General features: G+C 43.5%; 1 protein-coding gene across 3 annotated transcripts in view; it reads right to left on the bottom strand.

The window, feature by feature from the left end:
• LOC124545498 (N-acetylglucosamine-1-phosphotransferase subunits alpha/beta) overlaps window positions 1-21606 on the bottom strand; it is a 132533-nt gene that overhangs the window by 66512 nt on the left and 44415 nt on the right. For all 3 annotated transcript variants that reach the window (XR_006967636.1, XM_047124440.1, XM_047124441.1), the window contains exons 3-6: window positions 7868-8079; window positions 7585-7793; window positions 7341-7463; window positions 7043-7242 (exon numbers count right to left, since the gene is read on the bottom strand). Coding sequence is in view for 2 of the 3 variants with exons in the window: in XM_047124440.1 (XP_046980396.1) it covers window positions 7043-7242; window positions 7341-7463; window positions 7585-7793; window positions 7868-8079 (744 nt within the window). In the remaining variant the exon portion in view is untranslated. The remainder of the gene's footprint in view (window positions 1-7042; window positions 7243-7340; window positions 7464-7584; window positions 7794-7867; window positions 8080-21606) is intronic.

Consider the following 21606-nt stretch of genomic DNA (forward strand, 5'->3'; position numbering starts at 1 on the left):
TTGTCTGATAGAGGGCACAGAGGCCGGAGGATCACGCTCCACGAGATCTACAGAGGCTTCGGCATTCTCCTCCTGTCAGTCTGCGGAGTCCAGGGCAGAAAAATGTTCGGCAGTGTACTCTGGTGACACAGAGGTCACCGGGTGACACTGTCGAAGACAATCTCCGGGTCTGCGAAGGAGAAGACGGTTTGCCTCCATTCGATTTTTTGGAGCCTTTCCAGTTGGAAAGACGTTTGCCGGCCGGAGGGTTACAAAAAGCCTTCGCGGAAATATTCCTCCTGTCCTTTCCGGCCTGCCGGTCGTGTAGCAGCTGACTGCCCCACGAGGCAAAAGTCCGGCGGCTCGACGCACTGCTGGAGCAGGAGACGGAGACGCTACCGTGACACTGGGCGATTTTACACCTGTGGTGCCGAATTTGAAGTTGCACATCTGTGTGGCGACGTCATTTGTGGGGCGAGATGTAGCAAGAGTGTTACTGTAAGTGCCGGAGGGTGCAACGCAAAGTTTCCGACTAGTCGACAACACGTGAGCGGCGGGGTACGGCACTTTTTTCTTCACCCAGATCTCCCGGACGGCCCGCTCATCTCAGGAGGAAGCTGCACGGTCACCATTGCATCGATACAGTGGGGAGCAGGCGGAGGCAGACAATCACCCTCGTGAGCGTCCCTGCCACAGGTTACACACATTTGGCCCGTTGTCGACAGGACTCTCGAGTGTGGTTGTAATGATGACACTGGTAGCAGCACACCAGGTACGGTCTGACTGATCATTTTGTAGCCCGCTTTCATCTTTGACGGGAGGACAACTCTATCGAAAGTGAGAAAAAAGTGTGTTTTGGGCACTAAGGATGCATCTACCTTTTTCATCACCCGACGGACCGTAATCGCGCCCCGATCGGAGAGGTACGTTCGGATTTCTGCCTCGGTCGGACCGACGAGCGGCCTAGTGTACGTGACACCGTGGGAAGCACTCGGCGGGGAGAGACACGAATGCGATAGCCGCGGAGGATCGGAGTTGCGAGTGGTTGTTGCGATTGAGAATCTGAAGTAATTTCCGAAAGCAAAGAGTGACTGAGTAAATGAGAGCAGTATTTCACCGGGCCGGCAACTGTATCGACACCTTTCCGAATAATATAGCAGAGATGCCGAGTCGCAGATAAACACGTTACTTCTATCTGCAACTCGGCATCTACGCTATACGGTGAGTGGCAACTTTACTTTTCAAATGTTGTTACATACCATCATGGATTTTCCATTGTTTGATTTCTGAATACTAAATGAATTTACCATATCAACTGTCTTCAGTACACGGAACCGTGAGGAACCAGAAGGCAGCTGGGAGGGTCTTTGAATTATGATCCCCATTCCAATTACATTTAGTAGATGCTGACTGCTGAGAAGACGATTTGCTCATTGCGAGAAAATCCCCCACGATTGCCAGCATCTTCGATGGTGCACTCCTTCCAATAACGGAGGGGGGAGAGGGGGGGGGGGGGGAGGGGGGGCGGGGGAGGATCCCTCAGTAAGGGTGCACCCACCGTAGGTGATTGTTCACACTCAGGGTCACATCTCCCGGACACGTGACAGGGAGACAATCGGCAATTTGGAAAGGTAGCAGCTGAGGCAATCACCTCTCCCTGGGCCTGGCCTGTACCAGGGGGTACGTGCAAACCCTACCTGTCAACCCGGGGCTGGGACTTACGTGTTACCCAGTCACCTGTTACACATCAGACACGCGGGCCGGCCTTCAGAAGTGCAAAGGGAGGAAGAAGAAAATGAGAGAAAACTCAAATGCCAAAGGGGAGGAAGGACAGGAGAAGGTGAGCGAAGAAAGAAAAAAAGGAATGACAGACAGTGGAGAGACTGTTTTGATGTCAGTTACTGAAAATGCAGAACACATTCCCAAAAACATCCCAGACATGTCTCACAAGGGAGGGGAAAAAGAATAGCGAGAGGACTGACAGAAGGAAAAAGCTGCTGCAACGGCTGGGGCTCCGAGGTAGCCGAGCACGAACCCACCGACGAGCTGCGAGCCCCCTGGGGGGACAATAATAATGGTATTTCTATTCTCCCAGTGAAGACTTTATATGCCTCACCCCAGAGATTATCTTTTCACTGTTTGTCCACGTAATCCTTCCAGCGTATCTCAGAACAGCGTTTCCTAATATTGCTTTAGTCTGTCGAAACTGCTCAGAGCTGCATTGTCTGCCACGTCTACTCAGCTTGCTGGAAGCGAGTTGTAGTCCTACTGGGGTCAGATGGGTCACGGTGCTCCAGAGATTATGGAAGCCGTTCGTGTGATAATTGTTTGTGTATAAATGTGCCTGTCTGCCACTCGACTCCTCTATTTGGTGAGTACCAGTCTGTAGGAATTAATATTGTTAATCCATCCCTGATTTTTTACCATTTGTTATACTGAGTAGTTCTCGATTATGATATGTTCAACATTATTGAAGATTACCTAACTTTGGATCTATGGAACACAAAGTATATCTAGCCTAATATAATCAAACTGGAAACAACCGTGTCCTCCTGTAGTTAGTCACAATGAATCTGAAGCACTGATAACTCACTAACATATGAAACATATCACCGATTTCATGTCTTGATATACAGTAAATTGTATTAAAATTCCTGGTACAGTCACAAACTGCCAAGTTTTTGGGAGTAATATGGTTGGAATAGTTTGAAACTTTAAACATTTGTATCAATAATAATTATATGTTGCTTAAATCATATGCTTTTCAGACAGTGAATAAGGGCACATCTAAAGCCGAGGAGTAGTATAATGTTCAGTAACACACATGTGAGGATTATCCAGAAAAAAACCGATGTTTTGAAATAAACAATTAAAAATATGGAAAAACCAAATTTTATTGTGTACATTTCAAAGATACACTCTTAACCTACTTTTCTATATAATCACCATTCAAACTGATGCACTTATGGCACTATCTGACAAATTTTTCAATACCATCTCTGTAGAAATCAGCCACCTGCAATTGCAACCACTGTTTTATACCGACATGCAGTTTGGTGTCAGTGTCAAAGTAGTGTATTGTAGCGAGCCAAGTCTTCATTGCTGAGAAGAGGCAGTAATCGATCGGTGCCAAATCCCATCCAAATCCCATCCAAATCCCCATAGGACCCCATGGGAATAACTGGCCATTTACGGACGTGCATTGTCTTGAAAGGACTACAAAACTTCTGTGGTAAGTTTTCCCTGATGCTTGTTTCGTGTTGCACAGTGTTTGACAATACCTCTCTGCGTTAGTTATTGAGCCACGTTCAAGAAAATCAATGGAGAATCACTCCCTTACAGTCCCAAAACACAGTAGCTATGGTCTTTCTTGCTGTTAGCATTTGGAAACACTTCCTTGGAAGAATTTGTGTGTGCCGATTCCATTGACAGTCATTCTGTTCCACAATTGCCATGCTTCACCCAAATCTTGTTCCCTGCTACAACACAACTGATAACTCTGTTACAGTTTTTCTTGTTATCTTTGAGGAAGGTCTGTGCTTCAGCCAGTCTCTGTTTTTGTAGTGTTCTGTTAAGATTTTGAATCGTACCTAGCATAAAACTTGCGCTAACCAAGCTTATGCACTACAATTTCATGCGCCAAACACTGAAATTTGGGGAAAATGTTGTGAAAGTTCCATAATCGTGAAAAGACGATTTTCACGAATTTCATCATTGATTTTTATCATCAGTTACTCAGTCAGAAGTCCAAGATTACCACACTGGTCTTCATTATGAATATTGGTACTGCCATTTTTTAAATCAATGCACTGTTGTGTTACTTGGTTTTCACTCATTATTCCTTTTCGGTACACATAACAAAGGTTGCAATAAATTTCTACCGATTCGTAGTTTTTTGCCAAGAAAAACCTAATCACAGAACGCACCTCACAAGTGATGGGATTTTCTATCGCAGCACACATTTTAACACTTCGTATAAAGCAAAGCAGAAGAGAGCCAGACCACATGCTACAACTGGATGCCTACTGAGTGTAGGAACATTAAGGCTAGGGCCTGGATTTTAATGACAAGTCATATATTTTTCTGAACTATAGGGTGAATTTTAGAACAATTTATACACAAATCTAGGCATTTTAGTATCGAAAGATGTATTTTGATTGTGCATATAAAGTCATATTTCAACAAATTTTAGTAATAGGTCACATTGCGGCCAACTTTTAATATAATAGGTCATATTTCCGTCAACTTTTGCCAAAAATGCATATACCGTTTTTCTCGTATCTTACATGACACAGGAATAAGAAAATGAAAATGTTGCTCACGAGACAATATTTAATGTGCTATTATGAAAGATAAACAGATAAATTAGTACACAGCTTTATTTCTCAGGACTGTAGCAGAAAATCGGTGTACCACAACAGTCATTTCACGAACATAAAACATTGTTGCGCAGAGTCGACAATACGCTCTCAGAGCCAACAAAGGCGGCTTCTGCTATAATAATCATCACAGTCACACAGGTGTTCTCAGTAACCAGTTTGAATACAGCCTTTGCCTTGTTCATCACACCTAACACAAAGTGCTCCGACAGAGTGAAGTTGCGAGGATATGTTCAAGAATTTGGAGAGGAGTTCTTTAGTATTTGTGGGAAAATATTATTTTTTAAACTTTGTGAAGTTGAAGTTAGTGCAGAAAAGTGCTTTAATGTGTAACAACACTGTAATACCGCTAAACACAGCAGCTGTGTGAAACGAAGTGCTGAAAATAACAGCAGGCAAATGCTGTTATTCGAACAGACAGGTCAATCGTCAACCGTGCAATCATTCTGCAAGGATTTGTGTGAAATGATGGTGTCCTGCAACATCCCATAGGAAAAGATGAAGAATCCATGCTGCAGATGGTTCTTGGAGAAGTACACAACACATCCAGTTCCAGATGAATGAACTATTTATCCATATGCTACAATGATGTGCTCAACAAAATACAAATTACTATTGCTGAGCAAAAGATCTGGCTGTTGATAGATGAAACTACGGATATTAGTGGGTGATGTATTGCAAATGTCGTTGTTGGTGTTCTAAAAGTTGATGGCCCTGGAGATATGTTCATACTAACGTGTGAAGCTCTCGATAGAGTAAACAATTCGACGATTGCTATTTTGTTTGACAACTCTCTGAAGCTACTGTGGTCGGATGGCGTGAAAAGAGAGAATGTTTTGCTGCTTGTAACAGATGGTGCTTCATATATGGCTAAAGCAGCCAAAGGGCTTCAGATTCTCTACGCCAGCATGGTGTACACCACTTGCCTTGCACATGCATTGCACAGAGTTGCCGAAGAGGTGCTATCAAATTACCCTGACGTGGACAAATTAATTTCCTGTGGCAAGAAAATCTTACGTGAAGGCTCCGCTACAGGTGCAGAAATTCAAGGAACAAGCACTTTCAATGCCCCTCCCACCTAAACCTGTTCTTACACAATGGGGTTCTTGGCTTAATGCTGCTGAGTATTACTGCACCAACTACACCCAAATAAAAAATCTTCTGTGAGCTTGATAGTGATGAATCAAGTGCTATCAAAATTGTGAAAGAAGTTTTTACAGATACATTGTCTCAAAACTTGGCATATATCAACGCCAATTTTCCTGTGATATCAAAAGCCATCAAATGACTGGAAGCTGTTGGCACTCAGCTATGTGAGGCGCTGAGTATTGTGCAACACGTGCAGAGTGAGTTGGGTCGAGCTCGTGGTCATGTGGCTGACAAAGTGAAAACCAAATAGCAAAGCGTTCTCCACCGGAATCCTGGATATTGTACATTGCGCAAATTAGTGACAGTCTTTCAAGGAATGCCACAACATTTGAATATACGGAAGCAAAGCTGAACTCCAGTGACCTGGCTGCCTTCAAATACGCTCCAGTGATGTCTTGTGAAGTGGAAAGGAGCTTTTCCAGGTACAAAACTATCCTCAGTGACAACCGTATATCTTTGACAATGGAAAACCTGAAAATGCACCTTGTGATCCAGTGCAACTTTGCAGATACTGAAGATTGACATACGGCGTTAAATAATGTTAAATGCTTTAAATACTATGTAGAAATAAAAACATTGTTTTACTGTTTCAATAAATGACCTTTTCACTGTAATTTGTATTTAGAAAATAGAACATTCAGACATTCAAAAAATAAGTGCAAATTAGCCACAAACCCTACAGAAAGAAAGAACTATACTTACAATATTTTGAGAAGTGAATTTTGTATTGATGTGATGTTTAAAGCTTTCCCGGCATACTGATTGTTCCATAAAAACACGAGAGAACTGCCGGATATCAGTAACGTCCTGCCACGATATTTCGGCGCAGAGTCTTCTGGCCATCTTCAGGTGAGTGCCACTGTAGTAGTACTGGCGAGTACGCGCTGAGCTCCGCTATTTAAAGCCTTCTGTGGTGACATTGCGCATGCGCTGCTCAGCGTGATGGCCAGAAGACTCTGCGCCGAAATATCGTGGCAGGACGTTACTGATATCCGGCAGTTCTCCCGTGTTTTTATGGAACAAATTTTGTATTACTTTATGGTGAATAAAAAATTAAATAAACAAACAAGAATGCTTTAAATAAACTTCTATTGAGTCATATTTTATTTTTAAGGTCATATTTATGTAAGTTTTAGGTCATAAATGTTTGCATATTTCACTGTTTTTTAGGTAACTGAAATCCGGGCCCTAGTTATGGCACTAAAATGGTGGCTCCCACCCACAGCCACAACAGATCAAAGTGTCTGTTACTTTCTAGCTAGCCCTCATAATATACGTATCTTCAAAATGATACTTAAATGTACTATTGGCAGGATCACTTCTATGGATACTAAGACAAACTGATATGACGTAACTGTCAACTGTGCGTCATATTGACAATGAGTTGAGTTCTTGGTTGGACACGATGTTTCAGAAACAAATCATACTTTATCATTTTCATTCTACTGCCTTTTGCATCTATGGCTAAGAGTAACACAAATTATTTGTGAAATTGCATTGTTATGACATAAATATAAAACACAATGTAGAAGTACCTATGCAAGTGAGTTTCTATTGCCGGACTACTGAATGTCGGCAAATGAGACATGTCGGGAAATATTTTGTTGTGAGGGACCACAGTAAGACGTGGGTTGTCCAGGTTTAACCAGTGAGGTATCTGGCCGTTTGTCACCACATACACGTGGCGAACCCACGGGGCAAATTTCTCGAGAGAACGCAGGGAATACCGCAACTCCTAGAAGCAGAATAGAAAACTGAAGTTGTGAAATGTGAATGTGGTTTCACATTGTATTTTGCTGCTGAAAAAGTCTGAAAAATAGATTTAGTCTCAACCTCTTTGTCCTCAAATCTTGATGGTGCCAAACTCTCCGTATTAGCAAAAGGCAGCTCCATTATTATGTACGCATTACTGACCGTTATTTTCATTTCCTCCAAATACAGGGTGCCTCTCGATAGCTACGTGAAAGAAAACAGTTAGATGTGAAATTGTGCTGACTCCATCACTATATCCTATGTTTTTCTTTCAGTTTAAATGGCATTCTCATATAAAAACTAAATTAATTATTTGTGATAATACCTCCATCATTGCTGTAGCCGCTTTCTCAGTACCCAGCTCTATGACAGATGTCCCATTGTTGGGGTACATCCAAACATTGACAATGTTATCTCCCACATATTTTTGAAATAAAGCACGAATATCATTTTCTATGTTGTGCATGACAACTGATGGTATGCCAGTAATTATGAGTGTATTCTTCACAGGGTAAGAAGCTGGGGCAAATTTTTCTAAAAAAGAAATTTAATATTACAAGAACATACGTTTGATATAAATCGAGATTGTCATTCTGTAAGAAAAATACCTGATGTCCAGTGAGCCTGAAAAAGAGTAACATTAGCCTTCTTAACCATCACTGTCTGCTGGACGACATCACCTGCCTCTTCTGGATCAGAGAAGTAAATGATTGTTCTATTCAGAGAATGATTCTTCTCAGGTGGGTTTTGCACTTTCTCTCTATTCCACAGGTTGGTCAGAGCGATGTCATATTCCTTTTCTGGCCCTTCATTAGGGAACCTATGTAACAGATCAATCAAGATAACAATCAAGGAATGGTTCGTTTAGTACTTGGTATTCACTAAAATGTTTTACATCACCTCAAGTTGCTAAAATAGCGATTTTTAAGCACTTCCAAACATTCACATATCTCCTCAGCAGAACAGTGTCTGTTAGTTACAATTGGTCTTAATGTAAGTACATACATTATTCAGGTATCAGATAGACTTTATTACTGATACTGACTTTTCAGTTTGTAGAGTGAGTGAGTTGTTGGGGGGAGGGGGGGGGGGGGGGGGGTGCCAGTGAACAAAATTCAATTACTTACAGGAGTCAATAAGGTCCAGGTGGGCACTCTATCTTTTTTTGGGCTAGTGGAGCTTAGGTGGAAGAAGGATATTGAAAAGTGCGGTGCAGTGTAGGTTCGCCACGTTTAGCCTACTTACAAAGATATACAACACATCCCTAAATTAAAACCTTAATTACATAATTTGGATCTGTAGTGTCAGAAATATAATGTCTGTGCACAATTTCGAATAGGCAAAGGAGGGGGAGAGAGCATGCAAGCAACCAGAAATATTCTTGAAACATGTCTATAAACCAATAAAGATTAAAAATGAACATAGTGATACTAAATAGAAACATACTGCTGAGCTTAAATTCTGTTACTCTACACAGAGTACATGTTGTGTCCATAATATGTGACAAGTTAAAACAGTGCATCATATCAGAGCTTATACTTGCCGGGGTAGATTGTCAGGTGAGTGATTGATCCCAATTTCAATTTGGAGAGCAATTTTATTCAGAATGATAGTGATAGTGGTGCAACATACTACTGTAGTCATTGTGACAAGCAAGGGCTTCTGCAGGCCTATAGAGGAACTGCCTTTGTCAGCAGCCTCAGGCATGTTTTCTCCAAGCCTGAGGACAATGTGGCAATCAGAAATATTCTCACTGCAGGTAGGAGTTACAGGGTTCCCCATGACACCACCTCTCATCATTAGTTTGCAGAATTTTGTTATGAGTCACCACCACCACCACCACCACCACCACCACCAAATGGTGCTGTAACTATTTCCAGCTCCCTGACACCTTTCCCCATTTTTACTTAACCCACCATTTATGCCATCCTTCCTATTTTCTCCTGCCTTCCACTCTACCTTCGATAGCTGTTGTTAGAACTCCGTTTCTTCACAATATACATCTTAGACAGTCAGCGCTCCTTTACTTATTCAAGGTTAGTAGAGTTCTTTATTCCTTTATCCTTTGCAGTCCTTAACTTTATCCAACATCCATTTTATTTTCTCCATTGCCCTACAACCCAACATTGCGAATGCTTCAATTCTGGCTCTCTCTGTCTAATTCAACATCCAGCTTCCAGCCGTACAGAAAAACATTCCACATAAACTATTTAACTAACCTTTCTCTTAACCCCAACCCCAATTTGCTGCATAATAAGCATGTCTTCTTATGGAAAGCTTGCTTTGCCATTGCAGCTCTTTCACCCATCCCATCATTAGTTAGTATGCTCCCTAAATATTTGTGTTGTGCAAAATGCTCAATTTGACATTCTGTTGCTTTTATTTTTGTACTTTTTTGTCATGTACCCTCAAAACCTTAGTTTTATTTGTGTGTGTGTGTGTGGGGGGGGGGGGGGGGGGGGGGGGGGGGGTCACAATTGTTCAGATGACGTAAACCTATAACTTACAAGAAACAGGGATAAGCTGGCCACCCTAAAACATTAAAAATGGCATCCTAAAATTTTAGGGAGTGAATCTGTCAGTTCACAAAACCTTAAAAGTCATTTCACATTTGTTTCATTGTCAATTAAAATAAGAGGGAAGCCTGTCGGCAAAAGAGCTGCCGCCCTATGGTCCGAAAACAAAACAGTCTAGTAAAATGTGGTATGCTATTAGTCTGTACACCACAAGCACTGTTCGTTGGAGTGTCCTCTCACCAGAGCAACACGCCATGGGTCATAGGCCTGCTCATCTCACCCGTACGGCTGGAAGGAGGTAGGCCATGGTCGCTTAGTGGAATTTATTAGACACAACTTAATGTCTATCATTTCCAATCTCTTCCATCATGCACGAGTCTGTACCTTAACAAAGAAGTGATAGCACGTAGGAGGATGGCACACTGGAGTATCTGAAGATCACAACACACATCTTCTTAGCTGCCACAGTAAACCTTTCATTCCATGCAATATCCATCCATCCTGGTACCCAGCAGCAAGAACCTCCTTCCACAGTCTTTGTAGGTTGAGGACCTTGTCCTGGATATTCTGGACTACTTTATCTGCTGGGTACATCATTGTAGAGTGTGAAGGGCACTCAGGATGTTGTGACAGAGAAAACATTTAGCACTGTTAAACACGCTGCACCTGCTCTGCTGTCACATATTGAGGACACAATCAGGAAATGCAGCAGAGCAACTGAGAAAGCTCCATTGTTTAGAAGCACCCGTAAATACAGCTACATAGTTATGGTGCTCAGTTGAAATGTCATAAAATAATGTGTTAAAAATATGTGTACTGCACTAAATCTAAAATGATACTGGGCCTCCGCAGTAACCAGGGTTAAAACCTTGGATTTGGGGTTGTGCTACCTCCACACCAAATGATTCCAGCAAATGCTGTGCACAGATCCAAAATGGCCCTGTTGCTCATGAATGATGAGAGAAAATGTGTTCCAGAGATGGACGAAAAACACTTTGCTAGGCTGGTGAATTTAGAGCAGCAAGGAGCTTGCATGCCTGACACAAAATGAGGAGCTGCCGCCGGGGTAGTGAGTGGTGATTCCCCGGGCCTCAGCACAGAGACTGGGTACGGGTTTTGGTTTTGTTGTGCTTTAGGGCGCAAAAAACAACTGGGGTCATACGCACCCAAGTCAAAACTATAGAACATGAAGGCAGAGAGGAATTAAAGAACAACTACACATCAGTCCTGATTGACATAAGAGAAGAAAGCAAAAACTGGCATGTGAAGAAAAGGCTGAAAAACACCATACAGGAACGGAGGTCCAAAACTAAAAATTAAATGGCCTTCACCATACTGCTTTCGTCGATAAAAAGTAAAACACGGTCAACAGCCTGCACATAATTTATTAAAACGGCTGATAACTCAGACGGCAAACCCAAGCGGGAACTGAAATAGTTAAAAAAATAGGCATTACATCAGGAAGTGGCGGTCAGTTAAAACTTGGGCGCAATGTGTCAAAGTGGTTGTGTAGGGCCAATTATCAAATGAAGATGGCTAAAAAGGCAGTGCCCAACACGCAGCCTAGCTAAAATGATCTCCTACCGGTGGGAGGGCCGAGAGGAAGTCGTCCAAGTCGCTGGGACAGGCTTAATAACCCAGAGTTCACTCCCATGAAGCGAGGACCAATTGCGATGCTACGGGGGCACCACCTCCTGACAGACGGCAACATCGGAGGGAATACAAGAACTCGTGGGTTGCGGTACGAGGACTGCAGCCTCGGCAGTAGCCACGGGTCCCAATGACGATGGCACACCCGACCCCACGGTCAGTCTGAGTCATCAGTGTATACAAAGGTACTATCGCTAAGTCCCATGTAAAGGTCGTGAAACTGAAGGTGATAAACAGAGCTGAGGGCTATGCCGAAGGTAGAGGCCCTACTGCTGGAAAGGCCTTAGTTAATGGATCAGGCTAAAAGTGTCCCACAACATCCTATCTTCCTTATCCACTCCTAGTCCTTACCCAATTCCCTTTCCCAACCTAAGGTCTGATGCGATCCTTGTTGAGGGATTCGTGGCACACGGAACGATGTGTCACAAACAAAGCCTCAGGGATACCGGGCGACCTCCCTGAGCAAGTAGCCTTACACCACACGGGGTATTCGAGGTGTGGACCACGTAGATCCCCAACTCTCGTGCGACGAAGATGGACACAACAAAAGACAATAAATTAAAACAAACTGAGGGGAAAACTGAGACCTCGGACACCCAAACGTCGGGGTGAGGACCAATGGAATGCATTTCTACTACTGAATGAGGGTCTAGACCTGAGCCAAAAGTGGGAACTGTAACTGAGAAGTTAGACCAGATCAAGATTAAAGCCTTGTCTGGAGCCCAGATGAGGAAATTCCTTAGGAAACTAGAGACAAAAGGAGGGGACACAATGGTTTCCCAAACACATGTGGGGGGGAATTAAAAGGGCTTGAGCCCAAGAACCCCAAGAAAAAACTGTCTCAGGTTAAAGGGGATATGCAGACCCCCCACAACGTCAAAGACAGCCAGCAAGAAGAAATGGGAGGAATCTAAGACCCCCTCCTCCCTGGATAAGTGAACCCAGAAAAACTGAGGCAAGAAATAGGGAAACAGATCTACAGTACTGCAGTCTCTGTTTTTAAGATGGCAGTTATCCTGGAAGGCTATCCACTGGTAGCCATCACCTTCCAAGAGGAGGGACATGTACAGATGGCCCTCTTGGAAAGATAGGGAAAGGGGGGAGGGTGGACGCTGGTCCAGGATCCAACTTCAAGAGCATCTATCGAGACTGTGGTGCCCTTATTTTTGTCTGTAAGGGGGTGCACACAGTGGCATGGCTTAAGGACAAGGTGCCCATTATATCCCCGTGGGAAGATGTAAAGCTGCTGGTCAAAACAGCAGCAGAGCTTCTTAATACCGCAAAGGTACCACAGATCTTTAAGGATGTCTCTCCTAAGACTCAATTCGAGAAAATAGTGATCCAGAAACCTAAAGTCTTGACAGAGGACTGGAGAGTAATCGACCAGAAGATTGTACCGGAAGGACAATCCCTGGTGGTGGAGGTCAGAGAGAAGTCCCTGAAGGCGATGCGAGAGCAAGACCTGAGATTGTTTCTAGGGTTCTCGTAGGTCACCGTCAGTGTTATCCAAGAACTCAAAGGGAATGATGGCAGCAAGACAAAGACTGGAGGTGCTGCAGATTAATCTGAGGGTAAGCCGATTTATGCTAGGAATCTAAGAAACTCCAGAACAAGCATCTATGTAAGAAATGGAATTTCTTTCATGCCAATGATGGATTTCTGCTCCAGAGACTTAGTGACCATCAGAATGCAGCAATGTGAGCAAGGTATCACGTTTGCCATCAGCACAGCGACCAATTGTTGGTTGGATGTGACGCTCCTGCCCACAACCTAGTGTCTGGCAGCAAGGACACCAACAGTATAGGTGAGTACCTTCTTGAATTTCTCTTAACTAACGACTTGGAGGTACTGAATAGGGGCAATGAACCTACATTCAGGATACCAGAAGGGAATAAGTAACTGACATAACTTTTGGTTCCATGAGAATGGGCAGCTATGTCAAACAAAGGCGTGTGGCATTAGAGACATCCTCATCGGACCACATGTACATTAAATTCAAAGTTGAAATGGGAATTAGACAGACCATGACCCAAAATAGACTGGGAGACACATTGGAGGGACCTTGACTTTAGCTTATCGGAAATTAAAACCTCGATAAGAAATCAAGTAGAGTTTGAGGAAGTAGCAAAGCCTGTTACCTCTGCCATGGTGACCTCATATCAGGACAACTGCACAATAACCAAGAAGTGCACAAATAGGAGTGTGCCTTGGTGGAATAACAACTTGGAAATGCAAAGAAAACACGTACGAAGACTGCTTAACCTTGCGAGACAAAGGACAATGGGCAAAATATTGTGAGACCCTTGTCAACTACAACCTTGCAATTAGACAAGCAAAGGAGGCATCCTGGAAGGCATTCTCTGAGGAAGTGGAGAGCTGCTCAAGCCAGACTTCACAGAATCCTCACTAGAGTACCAACCAATCCAGGAGGTACGCTGACAAAGGAGAATGGGTAATATACAAAGACAGCACACGAGATGTTGGAACTGCTCCTCAAAACGCACTTTCCTCAATATGCTCTGCCAGACAACACAGACCAGAATGTGATCCCGGAGAGACAATGGTTCTCATGCACTTGAAGAGAGGACTGGCAATCAGCCAAGGAGTGTGTGAACTTCAATAAAATCCAATGGGCAGTGGGAACATTCCAACCGCTCAAGTCACCTGGCCCAGATGGAATCGATCCAGCTCTCCTGCAACAGGCAGGAGAGAATCTCATAAGAATCTTATGCAGGTTATTTAGGGTTAGCCTAGCAGTAGGAATCATTTCCCAATGCTTGGAGGGCAGTGAAGGTTGTATTCATTCCAAAGCCAGGGAGAACTGATCATACCAAGGCCAAGGATGTGAGACCAATCAGTCTGTCTGCCTCCCCCATTCTCAAAACATTGAAAAAACTGGTTAATGTATTCACTGGGGAGAGGAAGCTAATTAGGGCCCCTCTACATTCAAACCAACACGTATATCAACCAGGTAAATCGTGTGAGACAGCTCTCCATCAACTCGTTGGGAGGGTGGAGAAAGCACTTCATTTTCAAGAAATAGCCCTCTGCATCTTGATGGACATCGAGGGGCCCTTCAGTAATACGACCTACGATTCCATGGTGTACCAGAGCCATGCTTAGTAGAAGGAAGGTAGAGGCTACCATGATGAATGAAAATGTGGTAATTAACACCACTACAGGTTGCCCACAAGGAGGAGTTCTGTCCCCTTTATTGTGGAATCTAGTGGTGAACGAACTCATTGAGGAACTAAATTCCAGAAAACACTTTTGCCAAGGATACGCAGATGACCTTGTCTTAGTAATACTTGGCAAATTTACTGACACAGTTAGAAATATGGCACAAGGTGCATTGGACATTGTGCAAGACTGGTGCATTAAACAGGCTCTGAGGATTAATCCCAAGAAGACTGTTGTGGTGCCATTCACGAAGAGGCATATCCAACACTCAAGTTGGAATCTAAAGCTCTTCAATGAAACTCTACCTGTGAAGGGGATAGTGAAATATATAAGGGAAACCTTAGATGAGAAACTAACATGGACCCCTCACATTAAGAGCATCTGCCCCAAGGCAAAAGGTACTCTAGTGAGTACCAGAAGGGCTTGTGGTAAAAACTGGGGGCTAAGCCCCATAGGTGTGCACTGGATATACACTACGGTGGTTAGACCTAGGATTTCCTATGGGGCTGCAGTGTGGTGGAAGAAGGTAGGACAGCAGGCTGCAGTTAAGGAGCTTGCTAAGGTGCACAGACTGGCCTGCTTAACCATAATAGACGGAATTAGCAGCACACCAACTGCTGGGATGGAAACCATGCTGGACATGCCTCCACTACACCTTTGGGTCAAGATAGAGGCAGCAGCTGGGGCATACGGTCTAAAAATTGGTAGAAACTTGATCTCACTGGGATATCCAGAATCACATACTAAGATAGTAAGTGAGGTAAACATAAGAATGGCTGGGGAAATGCCAGCCGACTATATAACAACTCCCACCTGCTGCAACAAGCCTTACAATACAATAATTGGAGGCAGGAGCAGTAAGAAAGAAAAGAGTTCAACACCATACAGGGGACACTGTTTGGGTCCCCGATGGGTTGAAATCGGACCAAGGCATTGGGGCAGGGGTGTACGGGGTTCTCTACGAAAACTGGCCTCAGTATTCCAAGCTGAAACTACTGCAATCAGGGCACGTGTGGAGGAGGAGATGTGTAGGCACTACAAGGACCATATCATCTACATCTATTCAGACAGCCAGGCAGCCCTGAAGTCAGTCGCAACTCCTGAAACGATATCTAAGATTGTTGCAGAATGCCACAGAGCTCTCTGGTGGAGCTAGGAGGAAGCAATAGGGTAAACCTAGTGTGGGTCCCTGGTCACACAGGGGTCTGTGGCAATGAACAAGCTGACAAATTGCCCAGGATGGAGGCAACGACTCCATTTATTGGACCAGAACCTGTCCTGACAATCACCAAGGCTATGATCTAACTAGAACTACGAAACTGGCTTAGGAAACAGCACATAGAATAATGGACCAAGGTCTATAAACAAAAACATGGTAAGCTAATGATGCCTATGCTCAGTAATCCTAGGATTGAACAGAAAAACGATTAAACTCATGACTGGACTAATGACCAGCATGGGAATTTCAAAAAACACCAACATACAATGGGTATAAGGGAAGAAGACCCTAAATGTAGGATCTGTGCTGAAGGTGAAGAAACTGCATCACACCTGATCTTTGAACGCATGTCACTGGAGAGCAAGAGATACAGAATCTTCAGGACAACTAGACCTGAAGAAATTGTGTCTAACAAAAAACTGGGAAAGGGGCTCCTTGCACTATTTAACGGCATTGGTTGGCTTTACTAGATATACAGGGAGTGATACCACACAATAAACTCTGTTTTGGTGCAGGCAGTGGCGAGTTAGACAAAAGCAATTTTTAGCTTCCCGGTCCAAATCAAATCAATACCAGTTCTCCAGCAGGTGTCGTAGGCCTTCTCCAAATCAAAAAACACGGCCACAGACTGAGATTTCCACAGAAAATCATTCATGACATGGGTGGACAAAGTAACTAGGTGGTCAACTGCAGAACACCACGCTCGAAATCCACACTGTGCATTCATCAGTAAATTGCGGGACTCTAGCCGCCATACCAGCCTGGCACGAATCATGTGTTCAATCACCTTATAAACACAGCTGGTAAGAGAGACGGGGCAGTAGGTAGAAGGAAGATTTTTGTCCTTACCTGGCTTAGGTATGGGTATGACGGTGGCTTCACACCAGCATCCAAGAAATGTGCCTTCTGCCCAGATGCGGTTGTACATGTTAAGCAGAAGGTTCTTGCCTGCAAGAGAAAAATGCTGCATCATCTGAATGCAGATGGTGTCTGCCCCTGGGGCAGAGGATTGGGATGAACTGAGAGCATGATCTAGCTCCTTCACAGTAAAGGTGGCATTGCAGCACTCAAGATTTGGAGAAGAGAAGGGTATCGCATAAGCCTCCTATGCGCCAATGAAGGAAGCAGGGTGACAGTGGCAAGAGCTCAAAACTTCAGCAAAATGGTGTTGGAGATAGCAATATGGTCCACTATGACATTGTCTGCTACTGTCAGGTCAGAAACTGGGAAATCTGATCGTAGTTCCAGAGAGCTGTCAGAGGTTGGCCCACACAATAGACAGAGGGGTGGAACTGTTAAAAGAACTAGTGAATCAAACCCATTTAGCTCTTTTGCTACCCGAAGAACACCACGACAATTTGCACGCATCTGGTTATAATGAATGCAGTTTCCCATTGTAGGATGACGGTTAAAAATGTGGAGAGCACGTCTACGTACACAAATTGCGTCACGGCATGCCTCAGTCCACCAAGGGACTGAGGCACAGAGTGGTAAAGAGGAAGTGTGAGGAATGGAATGATCTGTAGAAGTAAGGATACTGTCTGTGAAATATTTCACCTGGTCATCACAACTGGGGAGGAGTAAAGCTGCCAGTCAGCCTTAGTAAGCTGCCACTTGGGAATGCATGTGGATGGGGTAGGAGTCAGCAAACGGATAGTGCACGGGAAATGGTCACTCAAGTAGGTGTCAGAAAGAAAGGACCACTCAAGATGATGGGCAAGCTGGGCAGTGCAGAAGGATAGGTCCAAATGAAAATAGGTGTACAAGGAGTCGGAAAGGAAAGTGGGTGCAATAGTGTTAAGGCAGAAGAGGTTAAGTTGATTAACACTTTACCGTCCGCACATCTCAAACAAACTGATTCGCTTGGCACCACCAGCACTAATTCTGATTACTTGGCTTGTCACTGGTTGTTCTTGACATTATTGGAAGATTATAAATTGTTCAGTTTTACTAATCTCATTGTTAGTTCTCATAAGTTCTCAACCCTGTTCCCCTACTCTCATGAAATTTCGAAAATATGCAGATGTAAATAAATACAAAATTTGTTTGTTTCACATATTTGTTTATTTGCATTGTCTTTGGTACTTAGTATTTCTCTTTCATATGATACGTAGCTGCACAGTCTCCAAGATGTAACGCAACTCCACAAGACTTGCACATAAAGTTTGTTGTTGTTCTTTTCTCGGTTTTGGAACATACGTGGCAGTTTCTTCATTTTTGTTTATTTGTTTCGGAAATAAGTATTAGTTGGTGTTGCTTTATGTGATCGGAAAGTCTGTCAACCAGATCATGATGAGACGTACGCAATGTAGTGGCAACCTCCAAATTTTGCTCATAAGCAGGTACATGGTCTTTCATCCACGAATCACATTTTCAATCAAAAAACTTGAGATCGGAGACTTTGTGTTCTGTATTGAAATATTGACACATATGGAATGCACTGAATAATGCGCAATTAAAGAGGTACATGCAAACCTTTTTTGACCATTTTATAGTTTTTCTGTTTATGGGGTAATAACTCAAATACTGGTCTGCCTGATCCACTCCTTTCATGCATTTGTTGTAGTCTAATACACTTTCAGGTTTTTTATTGTGCAATTGATTTTTCTACATTTTCTTTGATTGTCAGTCAAAGTGGCATTATGTATTGTAGTGATCATTCATACCATTTTAGTTTTCGAAGCTCTCCATACCTGTGCGAATACTTCACCTTTCCGTTGATGACAAGCTTCAAACTCGTTGACTTTTGCATGTTTTAATTTTTCCAGAAATCCTCTATTTTGCCATATCGTACCACAAACTCGAATTTTCTTTTCAAGTAATTTCTCTGCAAGCTCTACACTGTTATAATAATTCTTCATGTAGAGGTGATGCCACTTTCCATAAGAAGGTGCCAACAGTTCCATAACTGTTTTTGCTACAGGCTATCCAGTGCCGGAATATATCTTGAATGGGGAAATGTATCCCATACTAGAATGACACAGCATCCAAATGAGTATGCCATATTTAATGATTTTCGACGGATTGTCAACTTTAAAATTTAACCGTCCATGCCACAGTATCATTCCTTCATCAACTGAGATGTTTTGACTTATATCAAACAGTTTCTTGAAACTTCTTAGAAACATAATCAATTATGAATCGCACTTTTAAAAGCCAGTCGGCATTATCTGGTTTATTGTTGTTGTCGGAAAAACGTAAAAAGGATAATATTTGTCTGAATCGGTTGCGGTACATCATTTTTCAAAATATCGATGTATCTATCACAGATTCGTTGACCAATAATCATCGATCCTAGCTTTTTTTTTTTTTTTTTTTTTTACAGTTCCCATAAGAATAGCAAGCCCAAACCATTCTCTAAGTTTGGGTCCCGTAACATTGACAAATTTGGCATTCTTTTTTTTTTTTTTTTTTTTTTTTTTTTTTTTAATCCAGTTTCCTTCTATTGCAATTTTGACTGTAGTATTTGCTTTCGTTGCTAATATATTCAAATAGACTGTTCTCAATATATAATTCTATTATACCCTCGAAGCTCTGTGTATCTTTGGGAAATATGTTTGGACCCAAAGATCCTTCAGATTTATTATTGGTCCTTGGTAAATCAAAGTCTGACCATGGCGCACTGTCTACTTTGTCTGATTCATCTGAATCAGTTGGCAACCATAGCGTTTGCCGAATTCTTCTTGGGTGTATATCACTAACTTCCAACAATTCTGCTTCACTTTCATTTTTTTGATATCCAATGTCTTCTTCCCAATCGGCCTAGTCGTCCAGAACATCAGACAAGACGTCCACGCATTCATCGTAAATAATCATATCATCTTTTTTGTCTGCCATGATGAAATGGCACAAGTACTTAAAAATCTTATTGACATGTGTAACTTATTGTTACCTAAACAAAACACCAACAGAATGCAAAAGACACTAAAATGCTGTCACTGGTCACTGCACGATACTATGCACACAACACCACTGTGGTATCGCCGGCTGTCGACCGCTATTTCACGCACGACACCACAGTGGTGTTGCCGGACGGCATGGTGTTAATAAGGTTAGATAATAGGGCACCTCTCTGACAGGACCTGGGAGAACCCCAAAGGTTCACTGTGTAGAAAAAATGGGGGAGGTAGCTGCCTAATAAGCTGAATGGAGTCTCCCCTGGTGACAGCGAATGACGGAGGAACATAAATGGTATAGAGTGGAAAAGTCAGGGTAGGAGGGGGAGGGGGGGGCGGGGCGGCAAACTGAACAGCTTCAACATGGGTAGTCCGGGAGATGGGTTGACTATGAATGTCATCCCGTATGAGCAGCATCACACCCCCATAAGATGGAATGTCGACCTCAAGGGGAAGGTTAAAACAGATCGGTACGAAATGTGAAAGCTCAAAGCAGTCATGAGGGCACAATTTGGTTTCCTGAAGGCAGAGTAATAGGGGGTGCTGCGATGCTAAAAGCAGCTGTAAATCCTCTTCATGGGATCAATGGCCGAAAAAGTTCCACTGGAGGAAGTCATGGTGAGGAAGATACGTAGGGATGTCACTCCAGCGAGTGCCAAGTGTCAGCCAGTGACGAGTCACTACTACAGGGCACAGAGGCAGGACGATCCTGCTCCATGGGCTCCATAGAAGCATCGGCTTGCTTGTGTGGTCGGTCTGTGGAGTACAGCGCTGAAAAACAGTTGGTAGTGTGCACCAGCGACACGGAGGCCGGCCGGGCTAAGGTATCACGTGGCGACATTGTTGAAGAAGATCTTTGAGTTGGTGAAAGAAAAGACTATTTGCCTTTGGAGGACTTCTTCAAGCCTTTCCGGTTAGAGGAAGACTCGGGTGTTGCTTTGCCCCTTGACACTGGGCGATTTCACAACCTTGGAGCTGAATTGGAGGTTGCATGTCTGTGTGGCCATATCCATAGAGCGAGGGGTAACACGAACAAAACTATAGGTACCAGACAGGAGAACACAAGGTTTGCTACTAGACAGTAACTTGCGAGCAACTCGGTAAGGCACTTTTTCCTTTACCCAGATCTCTTGGACAGCCCGCTCATCACGATACATGGGACAACCCCGAGAGGCGGTAGCATGGCCACCATTGCAGTTGATACAGCGGGGAGTAGGAGGCGGACAATTGCCCTCGTGCACATCCCTAGAACAGGTGACACATTTGGCTGGGTGTCGACAAGACATTCTAGTACGGTTGAAACATAGCGCATCGGGTTCAGAATGTACAGCCGGACTGTGATATTTTCATAGCCTGCTTTGATCTTGGACAGAAGCACCACTCTGTCAAAGGTGACAAAAAGAGTGTGGGTGGGCACTAAGGACGAATATACCTTTTCCATTTTCCGATGGATGACAATGACACCCTGATCAGAGAGGTAAGATTGGATTTTGGCCTCTGTTAGACCGTTGAGCAACCTGGTGTAAATTACGCCACAGGAAGAATTCAAAGTTCTATGGGCTTCGACATGAACAGGGTAGCTGTGGCGAAGCGAGGCAGCAAACAGTTGCTGGGCTTGAGAATCATAAGTAATCTCCAAAAGCAAAGTACCATTCTGTAAATGAGAGCAGGTTTTCAGAGGGGCGGCAATTGCATCAGTACCTTTCTGGATAATAAACGGATTTACTGTGGTGAGAGACAAACCGTCTTCAGTACATGAGACCATGAGGAACCACGGTGCAGCAGGAAGGGTCTTCGAATCAGTAACCTCATTACGTTTACGTTTCGTCGACGTCGATGGAGAGGATGATTGGCTCATTGCCTGAAAATCCCCTGTGATTGCCAGC

This window comes from Schistocerca americana, chromosome 8, assembly GCF_021461395.2.
Source record: "Schistocerca americana isolate TAMUIC-IGC-003095 chromosome 8, iqSchAmer2.1, whole genome shotgun sequence".
NCBI lineage: Eukaryota > Metazoa > Arthropoda > Insecta > Orthoptera > Acrididae > Schistocerca > Schistocerca americana.